The sequence below is a fragment of the Phodopus roborovskii genome, unplaced genomic scaffold, assembly GCF_943737965.1.
Source record: "Phodopus roborovskii unplaced genomic scaffold, PHOROB, whole genome shotgun sequence".
Lineage (NCBI taxonomy): Eukaryota > Metazoa > Chordata > Mammalia > Rodentia > Cricetidae > Phodopus > Phodopus roborovskii.
In genome coordinates, this window is record NW_026126459.1 from 30,333,420 (window position 1) to 30,358,322 (window position 24,903).

Below are 24,903 nucleotides of genomic sequence, written 5' to 3' on the forward strand. Positions count from 1 at the left end.
TTTCTTTAAGTCAAGGCTTGTGTGGAGAGATGGTTTCTTGGAAGGGTGGTACCTGTCCAGGGTAGACAAGTTAGAGACCTTAGATGTGGATGAAGAGACAGGCAGTTGCTAGAAGGGGCTGGAGGATGCCGTCAGTTTGTCAAGGCTTCCATAACTAAACACCACAGGGCTGCTTAAATAACAGACCTATTCCCTCCTAATCTAGAGGCTAGAAGTTCAAAACCAAGATGCCAGCAGGCTTTCCAAGATCTCTTTGAAGGTTTTGAATGGTTTACGGATGGCTGCCTTGCATTCTCACTAGGTTAGGTCATCCCTTGATCTGTCACCTCTTCCTTCTACAACATACTTTATTTTATGTATGTGGATGTTTGCCTGCGTGTATGTGTGTGTACCTCTGGGCCTGGTGCCCGAAGAGGCCAGAAGAGGCATTGGATCCCTGGAAATGTAGTTTCAGGTGGTTGTGAGTCACTCCCTAGGCTCTGGAAATCAAACCCAGGTCCTCTGGAAGAGCAGCCAGTGCTCTTAACTGCTGAGCCACCTCTCCAGTGCCTTGTCCCTCCCCTTTAACATGAAAGACCTCTCTCCAAAGCCAGTCAAATTTTTTGATGCTGGGACTGAGGGCTTCGTCATGTGAACTCTGAGAAAACAAATCTAGCCAACATACACGGTCTGTGAGCCCAGCATCCCACCAGTCTCTGCCCTTGCCTATACCTCCATACTGCTGACAGGCTTGCTTTTCTTGGTAGCTGTGGCCCTTGTGGCAGCCCTTGTTCTTGCTATTCTCTTTCCTGGTTCTGTAGATTTGCATCTTTGTTGCGGAGTATTTCTTTAAGATGTGTTACATTTGTTTATGCTATGGAGTATTTGTTAATGATGCAAAGATGCATTGCATTCCTTTATGTGGAATTTGTTTAACTCTGTGAAGCTGTGGTAGTGTCCCTGTCTAATAAAGACCTGAATGGTCAATTATCAGGGCAGGAGGAAGGATAGGCAGGGCTGGCAGGCAGAGAGAATAAATAGGAAGAGAAATCTGGGAGAGGAGATTGAGAAAAGAAGGGACTAGCCACCCAGACACCCAGCCATAGAGCCAGACTCAGAATAAGATAAACAGATAGAGAAAGGTAAGAGCCCAGAGGCAAAAGGTAGATGGGATAATTTAAGTTAAGGAAAACTGGCCAGAAACAAGCCAAGCCAAGGCCGGGCATTTATAAGTAATAATAAGTCTCTGTGTATATGTATTTGGGAGCTGGATGGCGTTCCCCCAAAGAGCTAAAGAGTAAAGAGTGAAAACAACCCACTACACACCTTGCCCTTTTCATGAACTCAGGTTCAGCTGCCTGTTTTCAACTCTTCTTTAGTCTCAACTTCACCTCATATGGCAAAATGCTCAGTGTCCTGGTCATAAAATTTACATCAGGTCAACTGTAAATTGTATTTGATGGTAGCATGGATCATCATGGGATCCTGGGCTCATGGCTTCTCTCACTGTGTTCTTCAGTTTGTGGTTGGAAAGAAAAACACAATGGGAATACCAGTTTAAGTCCAAGGTTTAGTAAAAATTTGCCTTATATTTCACAAATTAATTCTTTTCCTCCAGAATTTAGTTTTGAGTTCCTTTTCAGAAGGCCACTTTAGTTAAAATTAGACTGTATGGGGGTGCAATCCCAGCAGAGTCTGGAGGCAGAATTATTTCAGTGTGTGTGTTATAGCTTACATACACACTCTCTTTTTGTGTATATGCACACACAGGCACTCATACACAGACATACACACACACACAGACACATAGGCAGATGCAGACACACAGACATACACACACAGACATACACAGAGACAGACATGCACAGTCTCACACACAGACACACATACAGACACATACACAGAGACATAGATACATACACACATGGCATAGAGGATTAAAGTGGTGTAGGTATTAAGATCCTGTCTGATGCTGAGCTGAATACCCAGACATGCATATTAATAAAGGAATATGAGTAGCCGTAGGAGTAAATGCTAAGCATTTGGTTGTTCCAGTTTTCTGATGTGTATGTATTCCCCTAGAAATGAAGGATTTCTGATATGTGTTGTGTATGTGAGTCTTAGTTTGTTTTCTACTAATAGAATAGCTGAATAGCTGAGGCTGGGTAATTTATTTAAAAGACTTACTTCAGCTCATCATCTATCTGGAGATCCAAGAGCATGTACCTGCATCTCTTTGGTTCAGATCAGAAAGTGGAAGGCACATGAGCCCACATGGAGACTTGGGAGCAATCCTGCTGTATAACAGCTTGCCCTTTATAGGACTAACCCAGTCTCGGGAAAGGTACATTCATCCGTTATTGATCTAATTGCTTCCCTGCAGCCCACCACTACTCAACATTGCTACATTGGGCAATGGAATCCCAACTTGAATTTTGACAGGGACAAGCCATATTCAAACCATAGCAGTGAGTGTAGATGATATTCTTCACCTAGCAGTCTGTTGAAATATATTAATATTATTTCTACATGAAAGGTCATAGCTTTTTAAAAATGTCATCTGAGTTGAGCCCCACCCTCCCAATCTACCTCAGTATTAGGAATTGAACCGAGGCCTTCACACATGTTAGACACATGCTCTACTACTGAGCTAAAGATCATAGTGTTTTCAAGACCCTGAATATCAGATTTGCAAATATGGAGAAATCATAAATGGATTTACTATTTGGATACTTAGAGCAGGGGCATCCACATTTTGTGAGGTTCCACAAAAGACTAGTCTTTTGTGGCGTTGGTGAAATTCTCTTTGGCAGTTTTAAAGATGTAAAGTTTTGAAGCATGAAATTCAAATTTGTTCTTAAATAGCAATCAATGCATGTGTTTATTTGGATCTTTAAGAGCACTGCTATGGGATGACATGTGACCTTGCTCTCTTGACTCTATGCTTGGCTGTGGATGTGAAGTGTTATTTTTGTGCTTAAGTGACTTGAGCACTTGTGACTATACATTTGGAACTGAGTAAATATGGCAGGATATGGTTTTGAAAGGCCAGTTCCACTTTTAGCTGACTAGCATGCTGGCACTCTATTCCTTAATTGTCTCAGACACAGCTTTAGATGGTAGGGCATGTGCCAGGCGTGGTGGCACACTCTGAGGTCCCGGCACTTGGGAGGTTGAGGTCAGCCTGGGCTACATAGTGAGTTCCAGGCCCAGTGGAGCACTTGAAAACCTGTTTTAGGGCGGAGACTCGGGAGGAGAGAGGAAGTCTCCCTGTAGGTCAGGCTTGTACTCTCTCATTGGTAAGTTTCCCGGGTTTTAATTGTCTAATTTCTTCATTTCATCTCTTCCCAAGCTGCTGGAGTCCCAGCTGGAGTCCCTGCTGCTAGCTTGTGCTGTGCCTTTTTTATGGTTAGTACCCGTTCCCCCTTGGTGTGTCTGCTCTTGTTCAGTGTGTAATGTGAACAGCTACACAGAGCAGCCCTCCCTGTTAGTCATTGTCCCAGCAAACTCAGAGTATGAGTTAAATGCTTTTTTTTGCTGGCTATGCTGTAGTTTAAATATGAAATGTCTTCCCAAAGCCCTTGTGTTAAAGGCTTGTTTACCAGCCTGCGGCACTGTTGGGAGGGGTTTTTGGCTACCATGATGTGAACACAAGCTTCTACCATAATGCAGTGTACCACTGTAATCCTAAAGCCATAGGGCCCAGTGACCATGGGCCAAATCCTCTGGAACCACCAGCCCAAATAAACCTTCCCTCCTTCTAAATGGATTACCTTGGGTATTTTGTTACAATAGCAGAAGTCTGGCCAACCCACCCCTGCATCTGTTCAGAGGTGCTCAGGTGGCTCTCCATCATCTGGATGTAGGATGACGAGCCCACCCCTGCATCTGTTCAGAGGTGCTCAGGTAGCTCTCCATCATCTGGAGTAGCTGTCATCATTTCATTTCCTCAGGCCGACCAGTGACTCTCTGCTTGTGATCTGGATGAATTGTCATCAGTACCACTGCAATGTGGACACCTTAGCTAAGGCTGTGTTGTAGCCCTCTCAGCTCTCACAGGCTCCCACCACTCTGACAGCTAAAGTTCTTTAGTTGGACCCCCAGCCTAGCCTCAGTATCCCCTTTATTCTCAGCTCCATTGCCCAGGAGGGCCATACTTGGCTGTCTTCTGTGAAGTGTGTTTTATGCTTGGTGCTTTAAAGATTCTTTCTCTGTGGTCACATCCATGTCACCCTTTGCCATCGAGGTCCGCTTTTACCCCGAACCATCTTTCTCTGATCTGCTTGTGCCTTGCCATCCACTCTACTGCTAATTGGAAATGTAAATCTAATCTCCATCTTCCACATCTTGAGATGAAGAGGTTGCGTGGCATGCACACTGTTGATCGACTGACCCGATTTGATTGCAAATGCCTGGGAAGCAGTGCATAGGTCTCTTGCTCCGTTGTGCTCGGAGCAGGCTAGGTGCCCAGTTGGAGCAGTGGGCGACAGACAGCAGACGGTCCACCGCAGTTCATCATGCAGGCCATTCCTGGTGCTTCTGCCAGCCTGGCAGTGACCTACTTTCCCCTTCTTATCTGTGTGCAAAATATTTGTTGTACTTAGTGTGTTCTCTTGTCACAACGAATGTTTGTCTCTCCCTTTCATATGAACTGAGTGCTAAAGTGCTGGTTAACTCAGTGGAAAAAACAATGGAGGAGAAAAGTTGGTAAGCAGTTTACCTTCTAAACTGGGGGGCCTTATACTTATGTCATCTAAAAATGACTGTAGTCTTTCTAACTGTCTGTTTAACTTGTAAAAAGTAGAATTGTACATGTTAAGGTTTTAGCCTTTTAATTTCATGGTTTTGAAAATGCTTTTGAATCAAGTGCTTGTAGGTGAAGTGAACTTTTTCCCATCTGGATTTTAGGATATGGTTTGTTCTTGGGAACACAGGTTGTTTGGCTCCTTGCGTAGGCAAGCTGATTAACAATGGGGTTTTGTATAATGTAATAGGTATGCTGTGTTCAAGGAAAAAAGTGTACATGTAGCACTTTTGAGTGAATGCCTACACTCACGGGAAGTAACTGCTATTAACCTGTAGATCGTTTGAAAGTTTAGCAGATTTGTCATTCAAATTTAGTTAACATCTGTAAGTGGACATTTTGTAAACATGGGTTTTAGGAAACATGTTTGGCATCACTTAAAAATTATTACGGTATGCTGTAATGGTTGGTTTGTTCTCTTAGTTCTTGATAAATACTGCAGAGTGCAAGGGTAAGAATCATGATAGCGTCTATTCACGAATTTAGTGACACTTCTAACATTACAAAGAAAAATAACCTGGAAATTGATGATGAAAATGCTTCCAAATTATAATCAACTTTACTTGAAGCAATGCGTTATAGCAAGTTAGCTATTTTTTTTTTTAAATTCTTTTCAAATTACAAAGTTGCTTCGCCATCTGAATTTATATTACTGGGGTCTTTGGGGGGAACATCGTAGCTATTTTTGTTTGATCGCTTTTCAACTAATAAACATTCATGAAATCCTAATGTAAATGTATAAACATCTCTCCCTTTGTTTACATAGTTTATTAGACTTTATTTTGGTAGCTAACTGCTTAGGGTGTTTCTTTCCTAAGGCCTTTTCTTACCACTGCTACAGAGTTGTTGCTGAAGCCACACTAGGAAGGAATGAACTTCCCTGCCTTTGTTACTTTGTAGATTTAGTAATTTGTAATCTGATCTCATAACTAAGTGCTTTCATAACTAGATGGATTTCTAAAGTTGGAGGATATCCTTTGTACAGCTGTCGTGTGGATAGCCCAGAATCCGGCTACGTCCCTATGCCTGGATAGCTGCACGTTGGGCCATCCTGTTTGTTCTATGCATGTCTTTCTATGCTGTCTGTAGTTGTACTTTTAATACATTTTTTTTTCCATGTTGAGTCCAAAATAGCTGCTTTCCTTTGCTTCTGAGAAAATGTCATTGAAATTTTTGTGGACTGGCATTTGCTGACTTTTTGTTTTTTTAAACATTCTTTAGAATTCCCCAAATGAAAAGAAATCAGGCTTTCCAGAACTGATGACATCAGCATCTAGTCAGAGGAGCGAACTTGGGAGACAATGTGTTACGTACTTTTGGTGGGATTTTAAGACTGTGGAACAGAACGAGCTTGGGACCTTCTGATTAATAAGTGGGTTCGTTTGGAAGGGAAGTTGGTTTCCCTGGCGGCTGTGCACACTTTAATAATTACTTGGTGCTTGTGGCATCTGCGGATCCACCAGGGCCAATGAGAGCTGACAGCTTGCCAGTTATATTTGAGCAGTTATATTCATGCCGGGGTTCCAGGCTCTCAGGTTCGCCAATCTAAACATTTGACTTCTTGGAATCTTTTTATTCGCCTTGAGGGAACGGATTGAGAAGTCTATGGGCTATAATTAGCCTGCTCCCCTGTACAGCTGAGTTTGTGTTTCTGGATGGAACTGTGGTTTATGGTGTTTGGCTACCTTGTCCCGCAGGGATCATAGCTTTTCAGACGTTAGCTCATTGATTCTTGTAACGTTTCATGTGAGTTGTGTAGCATGATTACATGTTCCCTCTTAAAACTAGCTTCCTGGACCTTCTGGGCTAGTGGAAGGTGAGGGCTGCTTCTGTGGGGTGTGGGGAAGCAAAGATGGAGGTGGGGGGAGGGGGGCTGGATGTTGCTGTTGGTGAGCCTTGGAGAGATGTCCCTTCGTGATGTTACTGACATGACCCAGCAGACCTACCTTTGGGAAATGATAGGGGGAGGGGACAGGATGACAGCAGGACTGTGGTGCTGGTGGCACTTCCTTCTGGGGTATGTGTATTAGTTACTTTCCTGCTGTCAGAAAATAACTGGCCAGGGCAACTGCAGGAAGGGAGGGTTTGTTTTGGCTCACAGTCTAAGTGTGCATTCTGTCATGGAGAAGTCATGACCCGGATGCTGGGGCGTACCTCACCCACAGTCAGGAAGCAGAGAGCGATGGATGCTGGTGCTCAGCTCACTTACATCTTGAACCCCAACTCTTGAATGGGGCAGCTCACGTGTAGAGTGTGGCTCTACGTCCGATCAAACCAATCTAGAAGCTCCCCTCAGACACTTCCAGGAGTTCATCTACCAGGTCATTCCAGATCCCGTTCGTTGGCTGCCACCGAGACTAACCAAGACTGAAGATAGAGCCCACGGGAGGTCGTGTGTATGAGGTGACTGTAAGTTAGTTACCGGGTCATTCTTGTCCAGAGACAGGGTGGGAGAGCATGTGACCTCTCGGGGTCAAATGTGGAAAAGCATATTGGGAAGTCGGGAGCCACATCTAGTGAGTTTCGTCTCTGCCTTGCTTTCATCCTGAGTTTGGGGATCTGCAACTAGAATGAGTTCCCTTGGACGCCAGCCTGAGTCTGTGATGGCAAACCCTGGGGTAGATGTAGTGGTGTGGATCTGGGGTCCTTCACAGTCTCAGCTGTGTTGAACCCACAGCCTATGGGCCTCCTGTGGCCCAGGATAGCTGTGAATGTGGCCCAGCACAAAACTGTAAACTTATTTAAAGGTTATTAGATTTTTATTTACAATTTCTTTTTGGTAACTTAATTTCACTGTTCCCAAGCATGAACTTTGTAAATGACATCCTGTTGCAATGTCAACAGGTCACATGCCAGGTAAACTATTTCTGTAATACTTGTGTAAAGCATAGTGAGACTTCTTACCTCTGGGTTGCTGTGAAGAGCTTGACAGTGTAGGCCTTAGATCAATGTGTGTATGCCTAAAGCAGCAAGTGCAGGGCTCTAGGATGTAGTGTTTTCTCTGGATGTAGCGTTTTGCCTGGGACATGAGGCCTGACTTCTTGCTTTTTATAAGCAGAGTGTTTCGTTCGCTTCAGTCAGATGTGGTGGTTAGTAATCTAAAAACTACACTGTTCTTACAGCGGCCACTTTTTAGTCTAGATGATATGTTTACCATATTCATTTTTCACAGCTGGAAACAGCCCCCAAACCTCTGTCTCTTGGTGAATTGCAAAGTCTGGATTCTGTTTTCTCCAGTCCTGCATGTCCTGTCTGGGATTGAGTGGACATCAGCTCCTAGGCAGCTTTTGTTGGTAATGGCAGTTTCCATGTTCATGTGGGAAGCAACCTTGACATTGGTCTGCAATGATTCTTGTCCCATTACTGGCTTTGCAGAAACACTGGGAGAAGGGGTGTTAACCCTTAGATAACCATAGTTTTCCAGCCCCTACTCTTGCACAGGGCTTTCTGCTTGGTGGCTGCGCTCATGGCATATGGGCTCACATTTGTAGTTATCTGTTTACTTTCATTTCTTGTTCATATCTCTTTGATCTTCACTGCCTGTTAACTTAATGTCCTTTGTGTTATCCAGAGCCAGAACACAAGGCAAACAGCTTTACTTTGTGGAAATTTGCCCCAAGGCCCTGCATGTTTCTTCCCTAGCCTTGGTTTCTAACAAAAGCCCTCCAACCAGTGACCCATTAGTCTTAGCAGAAGGCCTTCGAGAGAGACTGGAGGTGGGGGTGCCTTCCCCATGGATTTGCTTTAACAATGAAATAAAAGACTGGGAAGTCAGCTAACTGTTATTTGTGATGGAAATGTGGTGGATAGACACTACTCATATAAATTTTAGTAAGTGTGTTGGTAGGAGTGAAAATTAGCACAGTCTGAACCTTGTCTCAAATGCACATTAGCCCACATTCTCACACACATGGTGCAACAGAAATCACCCTGCAGTGTGTGGCCCACTAAACCCTGCCCTTTGAGAATCATGCTGCCTGAGTAAATTGCCCTAAAGAATTGAGTTTCCTTTCTGTTTGTCCCTTACGTGGCAGACCCTGAGTAGGTGTCAATATGTTCTTGTGTGTCATTGGGAACTCTTGGGCGGTCCTTAGCCCAATGTGGTCTAGGTGAGGAGGGTAAGGTGATGGGGAAGGTTGTGTTTGGGGTAGAAGAATGTGCTGCACTACTTTGACTTACCACAACCTGTGTGCCAGCTGCCTGGCCAGGTAGTTGGACCTTTCTTCTATCTGTCTGTCTGTCTGTCCTGTCTGTGTCTCTGTCTCTGTATCTCTCTCTCTTGACAGACATTCTCTGTGTAGCCCAGGATGTCCTAGAATTCACTCTGTAGATCAGATTGGCCTCAAACTCAGGGATTTGCCTGTGTCTGCCTTGTGAGTGCTGGGACTAAAGGTGAGTGCCACCACCGCCGGGCTAGTTGGACCTTTCTACATGGAGAATGCTGCCTGCCTTCTTCAGGGGAGGCACAGGGAAGCTCACTAACAGCAGTGAGGGTGGTATGTTGGTGTGTCACAGTGCCTGGGCTGCTGTGACACACTATAGACAGAGTGGTTTAAGCAACAGGTGCTTATTTTTTATAGCTCTGGAAGCTGGGAAGGTCAAAGTTTGGTTCGTGCCAAGTCTCCTATTGCTGGCTTCTTGGTGTCTCCTCACATTTATGTCTCTTAACAAAGACATGAATCCCATCATCCTCTTCCTGTTGTTTTCCAAAGGCCTCACCTCCAGTACTGCAGAGTTGGGGGACAGAGCTTCAGATGGGAGAACACAAGTTTCCCTTTCCTAACAGCTGGCTTGCTTAGAGTGCACTATCCAAGGCCACTGGCTTCTCATACCAGGTTAAATCAGGCCAGTATAAGTCCAGAAGTCCAGCTCACCTCTTGGGGCTCATAACTGGAACTGGCTCTGGCACCTTAAGCTTTTCTCTCTGTCCCACATGATCCAGTCATCAGACTTCATTTTTTTTTCCTTCAGAAAGGTGGCTTTCGCAAGGCTTCTCTAAATGAAACCTTCTCCTCAGCATCTCCACAAATTTCTGCTTTGTTTGTTCTGGTCCCAGGCCTATGGAAGCTGGCATTGTTCGGGCCAGTGTGTAGCATGGCCCAGTTAGCTGTGGCCTGCTTGAAGGTGCTGTTGGAGGCTGTGGCCTCGTTGATGGTGCTGTTGGAGGCAGTTCAAAGCCTTGGTGTGTCATGTATATGTAGGGTTTGGCCTAGAGTGGAGGGCCCTCCAGAGAGTACGGAGGAAGGCAAAAGTTGTGAGGTCCTGGGTCCTCTGCCAAGAAACCTTTCCTTTTAGAAGTAAAATATATGTAAATGAAGTTTGAGTTTAGCTTTTTTGTAAAAATTCTCATAATTTAAGAATTTAGGTCAAAACAAGCATCTTGATTTGTTTTTTCTTTTTGTTCCTCTGCATTTTCTATTTTCTTTTTTTTCTTTTATTCCCTGTAGTGGGAACACACTTCTCTTAGTCATTGAAGAGTCATTTGAAATGTCAAAAGGGGATGTTTTGGATTGGTTGGTAAGATTGCTCAGTGGGTGGGAGCATATGCCCTGAGTTCCATTCCTGGGAGCCATACTGTCATAGGAGAGAGCAGACTCCCACAAGTTGTCCTCTGACCTCCGCACGTGGGCTCTGGCATGCGCACACACACACTAAATACATTTAATTAAAAGCTTTAAAGTGGGGTGTTCTGTTGTTCCTCTTGCTAGGATGTCTCCTGGTGTGGAGGAAGGGTGGAGATACCGTGATTACTGCTGGGCCCGTAACTGGTCACTCAATCAATGTCAATATCTCAGCAGGACCTAGTTTTGGACATGTTGCTTGAACTGGACCTCCCTGCCCCCTCCCCCCAACACCTGTAATTGGTGTTGTTGTAAAAGATCGAGGAAGTGAATTCCAGTTGTTCTCAGTGCATGGCTCCTATTAGGTTCAGAACCATCTGAACCATGGGGCAGAGTTTTGGGTTTGTCTTTTGCTTTTGTTTTGCCACGAGGATTTGCCGAGTTGTTTTGTTCATGAAATGTTGTTGTGTTGTCCCATTTTCCTTACTTAAATGTGTGTTGCATGCCATTCTCAAGAGCGTGACTTGGTTGGCGCTATGTGCATGATTGTGTTTCCTGTCCTGTTGTTGGTATTGTGATTGTTTGTTTTTGTTTTTGGAGAAACCCTCAAAGGGGCTTGAAGCTCTTACCTTCCTTCTGCCTCCTAATTGTGACCAAACTTACACAATTGTGAGAATGCCCATTGCTGTGTGACTCAGATGTCAATCGACATAGGCATTCCTGTTCTCTGTATTTTATTGAATGCCTGCAGCATGCAGAGAAGAGTACCATAGGCTTTAGGGGAATACCAAGGAATGAGACTTGAATGTTAGACTGAACACCTGATTTTCTAGAAAAGGCACTCTTTGTAAACAGGACCACTGTACGTGGAGGTTAATGAGTGGAACCAGAGTCAGTTAAAGGAGTTGGTACTGTTGCAAGTCCCCCCATAGCCCTTGCCTCTGGAGCACCTTTCTAAGGATGCTGCAATAGTCACATCTTAATGTCCTCTTTCATTTAGAGACATGACTTCAGTGTTTTCCTACTCATAACATGGGTTTGGCTTCCCTTGTAGCGGCTGTTACAGATTTTAAAATAATGTGACTTAATATTCTTGTTACTCATTGAGATGTCAGCTCTCATTTGTTCATACTCTTCCAGATGCAGATATGTTTTGGCTTAAAGCGTTAATTGTTGTTGCTGGTCTGTGAGAGCTTCAATTCATTGTGGGGCAGTAAGATGAGTATTATTTCTGCTTAGCCTCCATTTCTTGTTAATTATTACTATTGATTATTAATTTGAGATAGCTTTCTCTGTCATCGTTTTGATACTAAATAGTGGAATGTGCATGAACTTCACGTGTTCTTCTGTCACTACTCGTGTGTGCGGCTGATAGCTGGAGAGACGGCTGTCTTCGTATTTTCGGTGTTCATAGTCACAGTGAATCTCGTGGTAGGTAGCTTGTTATGTAAGGTGAGTGATGGGGTAGATGAGTTTGTTGACTTCTCAGGTTACAGTATTCACGGGATGCTTTGGGATAGCTTGTGCTGCATTCTCTTTTTGATTTTGAGGACAGTTTGAAATGATGCTTTCAATGTTTTAAACTGTGTTTTGTGCTATATAGTTTTCCAGGAAACAAAACTAGTTACACGGAAAAAAGCTGTAGTCTTTTGGAGGTGTTTGAGATGAGGGCAGATTGGGGAAGGAGCAGTTGCCTTCGTGGATGTGGGCAGGGCTGTAAAGAGCTCATGTACCATGGAGTTGCCTATCACCTGTTAGTGGACTGGTTGCTGGCTCAGTCACCCTGAGATCCAGGGGCCCTGCTTCCTGTGGCCCTCCAAAGGACTCCCCGACATGGTGTTTTATAGATGGCTTCTTATGCTACCTATATGTGGAAAATAAAATGCTCCAGACAATATTATGATCCCTCCCCCTGTGTGGCTAAAAAGCTTGGCCACCCACTGTTTTCTGAGACGGTTCTTTTGTGCATCTGTCATAAATGGCCTCCTCTGGGTAAGCACTTGGGAGGAGACTTTGTGGGCCTTGCATATTTAGGCAATTCTTATGAGTTTGAAGTCTTTGAGTTGTCGGTAAGGGTCAAGCAACCACATGTCACTATCAGCAAGAGTTTGACACTATTGTTCCTTGAACATGTAGCTGTTTTTTAAGGTTGACTTGCTTCCATGGATTAGTAACACACATTGAAAAATACTGCCAAGCTTTAGGGACCTGACCTGAGAATATGTCTCTTGGTCTTGGTTCCTTCCATGCAGAGAGCTGTCATTCTTGCTTGATGGTTGGAGAGTTGTCAGTCTTGGTTTGGTTGGAGAGCTGTCAGTCTTTGTTTGGTTGGAGAGCTGTTGGTCTTGGTTTATGGTTGGAGAGCTGTCAGTCTTGGTTGATGGTAGAAGAAACAGACTGTAGTGGTACCTTCTGGATTCCACCTTTTTGCAGTGGGAGGTGGGGCTTATCCCTTTCTCAGGCACGAGAAGCCAAGTTGTTGGCTTTGCTGGACTGCTGGGGGCACAGTGACCCCTCTGAATAGAAAATTCTTCCCTTGCTGTCCTTCAGACAGGCCACTGTCATGGAAACATTGCTCTGGTAGTCTGAGTGTTTCAGGTATGAGGTCTGAGTCCCAAGGACTCAGCCAGTGGTTCTAGTAATAAATATTGAATATGACCTTGCTGGCCTAAGATGTGCAGTTTCTGTGCCCTACACCTCACTGTATGCCCTAGCCCTGCCAGTTCAAGCTTTTGAGCCTGGCATTTCACCTCTGGCACCAATTTCTTGGATTTAATGTAAGATACTTTCTGGGAAAATAGTAGAAGATCCAGCTCCATGTACTTCAACCATAAAGAGAACTAAACCTTGAGGAATGAGGTGCTGGAGACCTTACGTGCAAGTTGATCTAGAGGTTTGTGGTGTCATTAGGATTCCATTGCTAATGATTTTCCCACCTTGCTCCTTCTGGGACTAGCATCTTTGATAAGAGCATGGGTTGAGCCTTTCCAAGTGTCTCAACTGCAAGTCAGTCCATCAGAGGTGGGCAGAACTGCAGTGCGGATTTTCCAGCCAGCATCAGATGCTGCCTTGGCCTTGAATGAGTTACAGTGACTAGGAGAGTATGGGCTAGTGTTGTGTTGGCTAGCTTAATGTACATATGACAGGTGCTAATACCTGGAGGTGGGGTAGAGCAATGTAGACTCCTGTGAGAATGCTTTGCGAATGGGGAACAAACACACACAAGTACGCGCGCGTGCGTGCACACACACACACACACACACACACACACACACACACACACACACACAGAGCCCTTTTTGTTTGACATGGCCACACATATTTGTGAATCACACAAAAAGAATTCCTTGTGCCCAACATACATTCTCATTTTCCTGTATAAAACCATGGAAATTCTTTTGATGGTTTAAGGAAACATTGAGTTAGCGAATGCTTCTGAAATTTGTTTCCATGGTTAGTCATAGCTCTGTCAGAGAAGAAAAAGAAATAGGTTATTTTTTCTTTGGTGGAGCAAATATACCAGATATTTTTATTAAGATCTCAAAGTGAGCCCAACCTATACTAGAGGTCATGCATGGTTCTAATGTACTTGAGTCAGTATGGGAAGCAGTTCATTTGGAAGGAGGCCTGAAAGTATTCCTACCAGATTCCCTGTGTCTTCTTTTTACCTTTAATGATGGACACCAACATGATGGCATGCTCTCAAAATACCTAGATGCTAAAAAGGCAAACTGTGCTCATAACTAAATGAATCTTACATTGACTTTTCAGTTTGAATTCTTTTTTTTTTTTTTTTTTTTTTTTTTTTTTTGGTGTGTTATATTTTGTAAAAAAAAAGAAATGGTATTTTCAGTTTTTGTCAGTGTTCTGAATTGATTTGTACCAGCATCAGATTATGAGGTGAGGATAGCATGTCAAAGCTAGGGGACAGAGCTTCCTTGAACCATGAGGTTGTAGAGAGGGTGTGGCTGGTTTAGTGACAGCACAGGTTGGCTGCCTAATTACTGCTACTGCATCGAGCAGCGGGCGGCGTTGTCTTTCCAGGTGCTTCTATAAATAGACTCCATCCAGAAATCCACCCGAGGCAGAGTTCCCATTCAGCCACTTCACTTGTTTAAATTGCTGGTTTGAGGTGGTTATTTTTGAAACCCTTCTCAAATCAACTGCTCCCTTAGTCCCTAATCCCTCTTCTCTCATCTGCCAAATTAGATGTAATGCGTTTACAAACCCAGAATGCTTTTGGCACTCCAGGAGTCTGAGGGCTTGAAATCAGACTTAAATGTTGATTTATTTTGACAGGCTTGGGTGCTCACAGTCCCCCCATGGACTGTCTCCTGGATGCTGCTCAGTCTGGAGAAATGGCAGGCACCTCCCACCCACACCAGTGCTGTTCTGAAACAGAGCCCGACCTACCTCAGCGCAGGAGCCATTCCTTGTTCTGTGGTTGTTGGGCTTAAGTGGTGCTCGGGACTGGTATTCCAGGGCTGGTTGCCATGAAACTAAAGCATATATTAGGTTTTTTTTTTTTTTTTTTTTTTAATCTTTTATTTTCAGTCTTAAATACTTACTCAATTAGCCTGTGTTGGAGAAAAAGTCTTGTTTCTTTCTTAGCTCCTTTTTTTGACTTTCCAGGGGTTTCCTTCCTTCCTTCCTTCCTTCCTTCCTTTCTTCCTTCCTTCCTTCCATCCATCCATCCCTTAAAGTTGACTTCTGTACTGGAAACAGTAGAAATGTCACAGGGAGTTTACCTGATAAGGGAAGATGTGACAAAACATGTACACTTAGATAATAGACACTCCACACCCTGTCCTTTGTTAAGACATTTGAAAGGACTTTAGTTCTCTTGACAGCACAGCAGTTGAGGCCTGGGTTGGCTTAGCTCTCCTCTGTGGGTGGCACCCTACATACAGGGTGCTGCTGGTACAGGGTGCCACTGTTTCCTCAGGGTAACATTACCCTCTGAGCCAAGGAGAAGTAGTATTTGGGGCTAGTCATTGTGAGTTGAATTGCTTTGGCTAGTCAAGAATAACAGTGAGAATATGGAGATTAGCCCTGTCTCCATTTCCTTGTGGGTTGTGCTCTTTGTGAACAAGCTCACAGAGCCTGGGTGGAAAACCTCTCCCCGTAGCTACGCTGTCTGAGTAGCCATGACATTCTTTCTTTTGTTTGTTTGTTTTTGAAACTGAGTCTCTCTATGTAGTTCTGGCTGTACTGAAACTCATTGTGTAACCCAGGCTGGTCTGAAACTCACAGAGATCTGCCTGCCTCTGGGATCTCAAAGATGTGTACTACTAAGCTTGGCAGACTATGGGATTCTTTAACACCACATACAAAACACTTGCACGTAATCACAGCAAATTGAGCTTCGATTTTTCTTTTCACAAAAAAAAAAAAAAAAAAAAAAAAAAAACAACAACAAAAAAAACAAAACCCAAACCAAAAAACACATTTGCTTTTGTGTATGCGTGGGTGACCTGATGAGTGTGTTCTATGGTGTGGAGCTCAGATGGCAACTTTTTTCTTCTTAGATCCTGGGAATCAAGCTCAGATCGTCAGGCTTGGTGGCACTTCCTTTATCTACTGAGCGGTCTGTCTTGCTGGTCTAATTTCCTCATACACATTTTTAAAATTAGTGTTTGGGGTGGGTACATCCATGTCGTGATATGTATGCATAGAAGTCAGAGGAGAAATTACAGGAGTTGGTTTGGTCCTTTCACCATGTGAGTTCTGGGGATTGAACTCAGGTCAGCAGGCTTGGAGACAAGTGCCCTTACCTACTCAGTCATCCCAGTAGCCCCAGATAGAGTGTATTAACATGGGGTCATTGTGAGGATTAAGTTCATTACTGCATGTAAAGTTCTTTGCTGTGCTTCGGTGAGCAGTATGTGTTTCCGGCACCATTTCAAACATACTTTCTTGGGACAATGCCTTGTAAATTAATCTTGGAGAGCCAAAGCCTGTCCTCTTAGAGGAAGCAGGTTCATGTATCTGACATTGCTATGCAAGGGCTGGGGCAGGGTGGCTTGCAGTTTTGGAGAGGAATTCTGCTGGAATTGTGCAAGTGTTGGTTGGTGATAGAGATGACATAGGACGGCAGTGACTGTGGCTTGCTGTCTGCACTCTCGGTTGATGGCCTTTGCCTGGGAGGATGGACTGGGGAGAAGGCTCATGTGGCAGCAGGTTGGCATCAGGGCAACTTCAGCAAGTAGGGAGGCAGATGTGGCAGGTGGAAGTCATTTCTCCTGCTACACAGAGAGTCCATCCGAAAGTCTTGTTCATAGAATTGACACTTTCCCTTCTGCCTTTCAGCTGGAGACCATGGCCAAAATGGAGGTGAAATCCTCGCTTCTGGACAATATGATTGGCGTTGGAGATATGGTTCTTCTAGAACCTCTCAACGAGGAGACTTTCATCGACAACCTCAAGAAGCGCTTCGATCACAATGAGATATATGTGAGTGTGGAGGCCAACTGTGGCTTTTAGATTCTGGGTTTTGTGGCAGAGCTGGCTTTTCTCTACATCACACGTTCTTTGCTTTTTGTTCCTGAGCGGTCAGAGGTATTTGTTTTATAGCCTCAGAGAGTTTTGAGTGTTTGCTAGGTTGGCGTAGGTATCACACTAATGAAACAAGTATTTCCCAATGGTGTTTAACATCAGCTGTGTGCGAGGTATTGACAGTGAGTGTGGTGTTTCAGTCTCTCCCTCTGAGGACATCAGTTCAGATGGTGTTGAGCCCCATTGGCATCTCAAACACCTTCAGAAGATTAGAAAGCTCTGGTCACTTAGCAGCTATCCACCAAAGCATGGCAGTGAGCTGTCAGGAAAGACACAGCCTTGCTGATATTTGTCCTAGGTAACTAGATCAGCACATATTCTCCAGAGGCTCGAATGATCGTGATTGATGTAAGTATAAAAGCACGTATGAAAATGCAGCCATGTGAACATCTACCTGTAGAAAAAGCACATGTTTTAAAGATTCCTTAAAAAGCACTTCCTTCACAGTGGATTTAAAACACGCGTGGTGTAAAGGTGTAGCGTGAACTCAACCAATGAAATGGAGTATCGATTTTTCTATGCTGGGTCTGAGAAGCAGATAGAATAGAATGGACAGAGATGGTGTTATAGATTTTTGCCTTGCTTCTGAGCTCTTTTCTTTAAAAACTGTGCTCTGTGCATCGAAATGAGCCGCATTATTGGGGTGTGCACCTTTTTCTTTATCAGTGTGGGAGAAAACAGAAATGAAAGGAGAGGCAGAAATGTGATGACTAGAAAAGCTGTGGCTTTCCTAGAACAAACTAAAATTTATTATTTTCTATCACATATAGCTTTCCTTTCTATGTAGTCATTTCTCTTAGTCCATTTGGGACCCAGTAATATATAGTATCGCGTAGATGACAGGAGTTTATTTCTCGTAACTCTAGAAAGTCCAGGAGGAAAGGGCCAGCAGACTCAGAGTTGATAACTGCTTTTGGGTTGATAGCTGCTGCTGCTGCTGCTGCTGCTGTGTCCTCCCAGGAGGAGGTGGGAGGCTCCCTAGGGCCCATGGACTAACTGCATTCTTGTGGATTCAGCACAGTGACCTGTGACCTCCCAGAGGTTCCACCTCTAGACCACCTCAAGCCCTCAAACCACAGCACTCAATGAAATAGTCATCTTCCTGAAGGTGAATGACTTATCTTCCTTGATCGGTACTGTAAGGAAGTTGGGGGAAGTTTCACAGTAATGGAGACTCTCGAGTCTTGCTTTTAGGATATCACTTTGATGCGAATCTGAAGAGTAGTTCCAATTCAGAGTTTACTTAAAATGGTGATCCAGGTGGGAAAGGCTGCTGCAGGGCAGGGAAATGGCATTGTTTGACTTGGTGTCACCTCCTCCCCCAGGTGGGACAGCTGGGCCATTTTGCAACTTTAATAGAAAGTATGGTCTGATAGCAAATGAAAGATGACCTTTAACACTGGTCCCTGAGATAGAGATAGGAACAATCAATTATATCTTACTAATGTTCCTGGTCACTTTTCTTTTTGGCTCTAAGCAACACAACTCACTTTTAGATGAATTGAAAACAGAAGAGAAGGATATCATGTGCATTTGAATACCTGATGTGTTGTGGCTACTGAAAATAAAACCATCCCCCTTAACAAAATGCCCAGTGTTAATATCCGTGAGTCTTTAGCAGACACAATGTCTGTGTTTTTGCTCTACATAATTTTATTTTCTAAACTATTTCTGGAATGCCCTTTCTGGTTATAAGACAAAAGTAGAAAATTGACTTTAGCTTGTAGATGTTGACATCCATTAATGTCTTCCATGGTACTGGATGGCTACTCTTCTCTTGAGATGTGTGCCCTCCTGCTGTCAAGTTGGATGACAAAACAATCTCTTTTCAATGGAAAAAGAGCAGATTCGAGAGTTATGCTTGCAGCATGATCCTGCTGTTCAAAGTGAAGTAGATTTATGAGTGTGTCTATGTTGCATTAATATGTACATAGAGGAAGGCTTGCTCCTTGAGTACTATGGTGGAGTACTACGGCCATAGGAGAATTAATATTTGATCTCTATTTTGTAGTGCTTAAGTTAAGTATATATTGTTTTTATAATAAAAAACACAAGGACTGCATGATAGGCGAGGTCATGTTTTTTAGCCCCGAATGTGACTGCCATGTGTTCAACTTATTTCTGGCTCTTATTTTGATAATATTCTTGCTTTGATTTTTTTTTTCTTCATGGGTTACTATAAATTTGTTTGGCCTGCACGAAACATCATACTGTTTTGTGTTTTATGTTGAGTTTTCAATTTTTTTTTCCCTCAGAATAGAAGATACTGTTAAAATCTGTTGTGTCCTCAGGCAGCCATGTGGGATGATCTGTCCTGTAAGCGTAAGGGGCAGTGGCCAGAATGTTGGCCTAGACTTGGAAACTCTTGGTGTTGCCATAGTGTGAACAGTTTCCTGTGTGGTCTAGTCCTTCCCGGTCCTGCTGCCCATCTCCCTTTCAACACCCCCCCCCCACACACACACACAGAACTGCCTGAGAGGAGGCTTTGCTCTGCATGGAAGTCACTCCAGAGCGGTCACCCTGCCATTCTCTGGGTCTTCAGACAGCTGACTCTACACAGCCAAACACGGGTCAGCAACTTAGCAAGAGTAAAAGATAAAAGAGATGGATGCTGAGAAAGCCCTAATATGGAACATCCATGTTGATGAAGCTGCCATGATAGAGACGTGCCCCCCATTTCATGAGTCCTAGGTGCATGTGCCTCGCAAAGGCCTGATGCCCAGACTGTGAATGTCTGATGCCAGAAAAGGGTGAATGGATTTTTTTTTTTGAGCATCTGGCGCAGAATTAAGCCTAATCATTCACTGGCACCTTGCGTCCAAAGTAACTCACGGTTTTGATCTGTAATGTGGGTTTATTTTGATGTGACAGACGCCTTGCAATCCTTTGGATAAAATGCATGCTCCAAGAATATCCTCTGAAGAGGGTTAACACTGTTTAAGTAGCAACATGCTGGCTCATGTCTGTGGCCCCAGTAGCATCAGTGTGTGCAACTGCTTCAGCTGTCCTTCCCAGCCATGATGGCTTTGGGCTCTTGTGGAGACAGGGAGGGCCAGGTGAGGGGAGGTAGAGGGAAGAGGCACGCAGGGTCAGAGGCTGTTTGCTGTTATCCCTCCCTCTTGGCAGAGTGCTTTCCGAGCTGGGACCAGCTGCAGGCCATGCCTTTTAGTCTCTGGGGCTCAGTATGGGGTCAGTGGCTGGGAAATGCTGGTTGTGACATTCCCAAGCTCTGCTGTTCTGTGTTCTTTCTGCCCTTTGTCAGCCTTTCCGGCCTTCCCACCCCCACCCTTGGGCAAGCTTGCAGCAGGGGCAGGTTTCACGTGGGTTTTATTGTGATGTAGGAAGAGGCAGACCTGAGGTCAGATGGTTCTGTTTTTAGGGTGACTGGTCAGGACTGTGGTTCTGTCCAGGAAGAGGAGAGCTGCAATTTAGGTAAGAACTAGGAGGGCAGATTTGGAAAGTGAAGAACCAAGGTGTCTGTCTGCTAACAGAAGTATTTTTGGTGTCCAGCAATAAATTTAGTTTGTTTTCTGTCTGAATTGTCAGGTGGGGGGATCATCTACATATTGAGGTCTGAATTAGCCCAGTTTCAAGATCTTATGTTAAACTAATTGAGCTTGTAAAAGTGACAGCCTCAAAAATCCAGTACAGATTGCCTCGATTTTTTAGAAATGCTGGAAATAGGGATGGAATGGGGTCCCATACTTTTGTAACCAAACACCCATATTTGGTTAGTTTACAAAAATACTGCAAAAATCATACTGGTGTCCATTCGTACATCTTGAAATTTCCCAAGCACTTTTCATTTATACACAGGGTAGTTTCTATCATGTGGATCTAACTTACGTTTCTGGGGATACTTATGTTTGCCATAAGTGATTTGTCTCTTTTTGTTACAAAACAATTTAAGTTTCTCACCCTCCCATTGTTTGTGTGCATCAGGAATGACAACAGTGTCAGGAGTGCTCCTCACTGTGTGCATCAGGAGTGCTCCTCACTGTGTGCATCAGGAGTGCTCCTCACTGTGTGCATCAGGAGTGCTCACTGTGTGAGTGACTTAGCTCTGGGTATTTCCAGGCTGGACTGAGTGAAAATCTGAAATTTGGACCTTTCGTTTGTTAGCAGAGCTCAGAGCTGGCACTCGAAGTCCAGCTTGATGTTAATTCTTATTACATAACTATCCTCTTGATTTTTATAATTCTTAAATATTTTCAATAACAAAAATGATGTGCGGAAGTGGTGCTGGTTGCTCTGGTTCGGTGTTCCAGACTATCAATTTAAGGAAGGGTGCTTTTTCTCTTGTAGAGTTGGAACCGTGAGGTTCTCTTTCCTCAGCTAACCCAGACCCAGCAGGTTTGAGTAGGACAGGATTACTCTTCAATGCTACTTCTATTCTGCTTAGACCAATAGGGAAGGGAGGAAGAGGAGGCTCCAAGTCTATTCTCATGAAATGCCTGGACTACAGCATGTGGGAGTGGCCGGCTCCTAGAAAAGGTGGAGAGCAAACTGTGTTGTGTGTGCTTTTGGGAGTTGGGAATGGAGACAGGACATCAGAAGGTTAGATAAAGTTGTGGAAGGACCATCTGCCATGAGGCATAGAGAAATGTTGTGTCTGTTTTGCGAGGCCAGTCTGTCTCTTGCACCCTTTATGAAGACAGTTTTGATAACACTGTGTCAGTGTTTAACTTGTGCAAACTTTCATAAAGCCTTTGGTAACTGGAAAATCTCCCCCACATTGATGTAGTTTGTCTGTTATTTTCTAGTCTTAAACAGTTATTTTAAGTTCCAGGTACTATATTGTTCTTGAAATGTCTGTGTAATATTTATTAAGTATTCCAGTCAAATCGACAGACACCTGGAGTTAGAATTGGAGGGCATGAGGCCATCAAAAGAAAAGACCTCTGTTAGAAGGTGTTTGATGAGCACCCAGGTGCAGAGACCTGAGGCCTGGCCCTACCACTTTTGTCTTGAAAAAAGCCTGTCAACTCCTTGAATACTTTAAGCCCTTTATGTTTAGTTCATTTAGTCCTGGTTGAGTCTTGTGTCCTGTAACATTTTCATGGTACGTATGAGAAAACAGACTTGATAGGCTTAGTGTCTGTTCCACGGTCACACACTGGGTACGAGATGCAGCGGGATTTATATCCAGGAAATCTAATGTCACAGTTCAGGTGCTATCGACACTTCCGTTGACTTTATTTACATGAACATCAAATGATCCCGCTGATATGAAAGCCTGCTTAGTTTGCAAAATAGTTGCTTATGAAGTTTGCATAGGTTTGAGGACTAGATGGGGTCAAAGTGATCTAGAAAAATGGAAGTGATCATGGGTGCTCTGGCCATGTGTTGAGTGAGCTCTCAGTGGTCCAGTGACTTGAAGTTACTGAACATGGGACAGCTACATTGGATTCTCAAGTCCTAGGTTATCATGACATGGTCCTCTTGAGCCAAAGCAAAGAGAATCAACCAAGAAGATAACCAAGTTGCCCTGCTCCCACCGCCCCTGTAACTAAAAGACAAAAAAACCAAGCATAGAAGATCTTGAGGAAAGAGTGCTGTTGTTCATCATATTAAGTGGACAGCAAGTGACTGAGAGCTCCTCACGGTCCTTTATGAGCACAAGGTACAAGAAGCCAGTTTAGTTACACACAAATCTCCTTTATCTACAGAGCAGATGGATTTTTTTTAATGGTATTCTGATTTTTAAAGAGAAGTTATTTTGTCTTTTGACCTCTGCCCTGGAGTGGGTAGAAGGTTAGATACTAACAGCGTGCCCCACCAGCACTCGTCACAAACTTTGAAATCTTAGCAATTTACAACCATCAGTGCCATTGTCAGAAATTGACTTCTCACCCATGAAGTGTCTGTTTTGGTACTTACCTTACAGAGACTGAAGACTGACACGTAGGAAGGTGGAATGTATTGTAGGTGGTGTGGCTGCATTCAGGACTGGGAAGCCCAGAATGACTTTTCTTTAGTGTTTTACAGTTGGGATCCCCCCCATTTTAATTTCGATTTTCTTCTGCTGTAACTGAGTACTGCTTTGTTTTGTTTTGTCTTTTTTGTTTGTTTGTTTTGAGTAAGGTATATTTGGCAAATGATTCTGGTGGCAGGTGGTTCGGATAGCTTTGCACTGTTGTCCTCCGAGGGTTCCTGACTCTGTTTCTCCACAACGAGGTGGAGAAATAGATCTGAACAGCGTGAATGCAAATGCTGGAGTGCTCACATGGTGAGACAGGAAGGAGCAGGGCCTATAGGGCCAGCAGGGACTTTTTGTAACAGCCCTCTCCAGGGAGTTGCATCCTGTGGGGATTACATTAACCCATTCTGAGGGTGGTGCCCAGCCGCTTAAATGTTCCCCCAACCCAACTTCCACATCTGGGGTGAAGCTTCCAGCATGCGGATTTGGGGGACACGCTCCAGCCAGGCAAAGTAGGCTTCTCTTTCTCACTTTATCTATCGTTCCCACGTCCCTCTCGCTTTTGTTGTCATTGTAGAGATTTCATTTTTGCTAGATTTCTGTTTCTAGTTAGCCACATAATGTTATTTTCAGGACTTGTGGCAAGTAGGGAACCTAAGAGCCCTGAGCCAACCTGTACCCTAGAGAAGAGTTTTATTGGGTCTGGAGAACAGTATATATTTGGAAAATTCCTACCTCCTTTCAGAATTTGCCTCAGCGATGATATGGCAGTGTCGCGTTGTCCTGCTCTAAATTAAAGGCAGCCTGAGGTGATATTTTTAGCTGGTATTTAAGCGTGGCAGGGAACTCATATATAGTTCTTTAATTTATAGTCTGAAATGACTGACAGCCCAGGAATGAAAGATTACAATATGATGGTAGGGTAGGGATGTCGTAGGCTAGACCAGCAGGTCTGGATGTCATCTGCAGCCAGTTTGCAGACCTCTTAGTTTATTTGTGGATGTCTGCTCTGAGACCAGCGATTTAAAGCACTAGGCAAAAAGTAATTTGCAGAGATGGTTTCTGTTTTCAAATTGAGAAATGCTGGAAAAATAAAAACAACAAGCGAGATATGGTGTGGCCCTGTCATGAGGGACCCTGAGCATCCTGTGGTGGCCCTGTCATGAGGGACAGTGAGCTCGCCCTGTGGAAGCAGGCTCTGTAGAAGTCTTTGAAGCTGACTAGTTGCTGCAAGTAGAAACAACAGCTTAGAAGAAGCAAGAATGGATGGTGGCTGGACACATGACCAGCCCCTTGTGTCCTAATTTTCTTCTTGCATTGTGATAGTTGCTTATGGGGCCATGGGTATACCTGAGTTTGTGGGGACCAATTCATGTCCTTAATGTAAGTCTGCCACTGATGTGAGATGTTGGCTACATTATTTCAGGCTGTGCCTCTAGTTTCTTCACATGTAAAAATAGGGCATTATTAGTGTCAAGTGTGTGTGTGTGTGTAATACCTAATGCATATAAGCAACACACACACACACACACAAATCTGTTTTTCTGAGAGTGGAGATGTCAGATATACACACTGGATTGCATTTTTGCTGTACGTACCAGAAAGGTATTGAAATTTGTTCTTGACCTCACATTAAAAATTTTGACTTACACCATTTTGCACACTTTTGACTGGTGAAAAAAACAACCAAAGTGTTTGGTAGACCACACTGTGTCTTCTAGTGAAACCCCAAAGACAAAGGGTCTCTTCAAGAGATTGGGGAAGTCACACAGATATCATTTAATACCAGTGTGATGCATAATAGTTTCTGTCTTGTGATCAAATTCCCAAGACCCAAGACCTAAGAGGAGAGTGGATTTCTTGTGAAATGAATGATTCTTGTTCTGAGGGTTCCAAGGACTTGGTTTATGCTGTCATCTTAGTACTAGCTTCATTAGAGCTACCTCACATGCTGTCTGGTAATTCAGTTCCTGTATTCAAAGACCATTTTGTACAAATCTTCATGACTTTGGCATTGTAGGATGGGCTGAATTTAGCGCTGAGGTCTAGGGGCTGGAGTCCTGGCTTGGCTGTTATGCAGTGGT

General features: G+C 43.9%; 1 protein-coding gene across 4 annotated transcripts in view; it reads left to right on the forward strand.

Annotated features, from left to right (window-relative positions):
• Myo1b (myosin IB) overlaps window positions 1-24,903 on the forward strand; it is a 159,638-nt gene that overhangs the window by 15,829 nt on the left and 118,906 nt on the right. For all 4 annotated transcript variants that reach the window (XM_051190146.1, XM_051190148.1, XM_051190149.1 and 1 more), the window contains exon 2: window positions 16,654-16,797. In XM_051190146.1, the coding sequence (XP_051046103.1) occupies window positions 16,663-16,797 (135 nt within the window). In that variant the 5' untranslated portion in view covers window positions 16,654-16,662. The remainder of the gene's footprint in view (window positions 1-16,653; window positions 16,798-24,903) is intronic.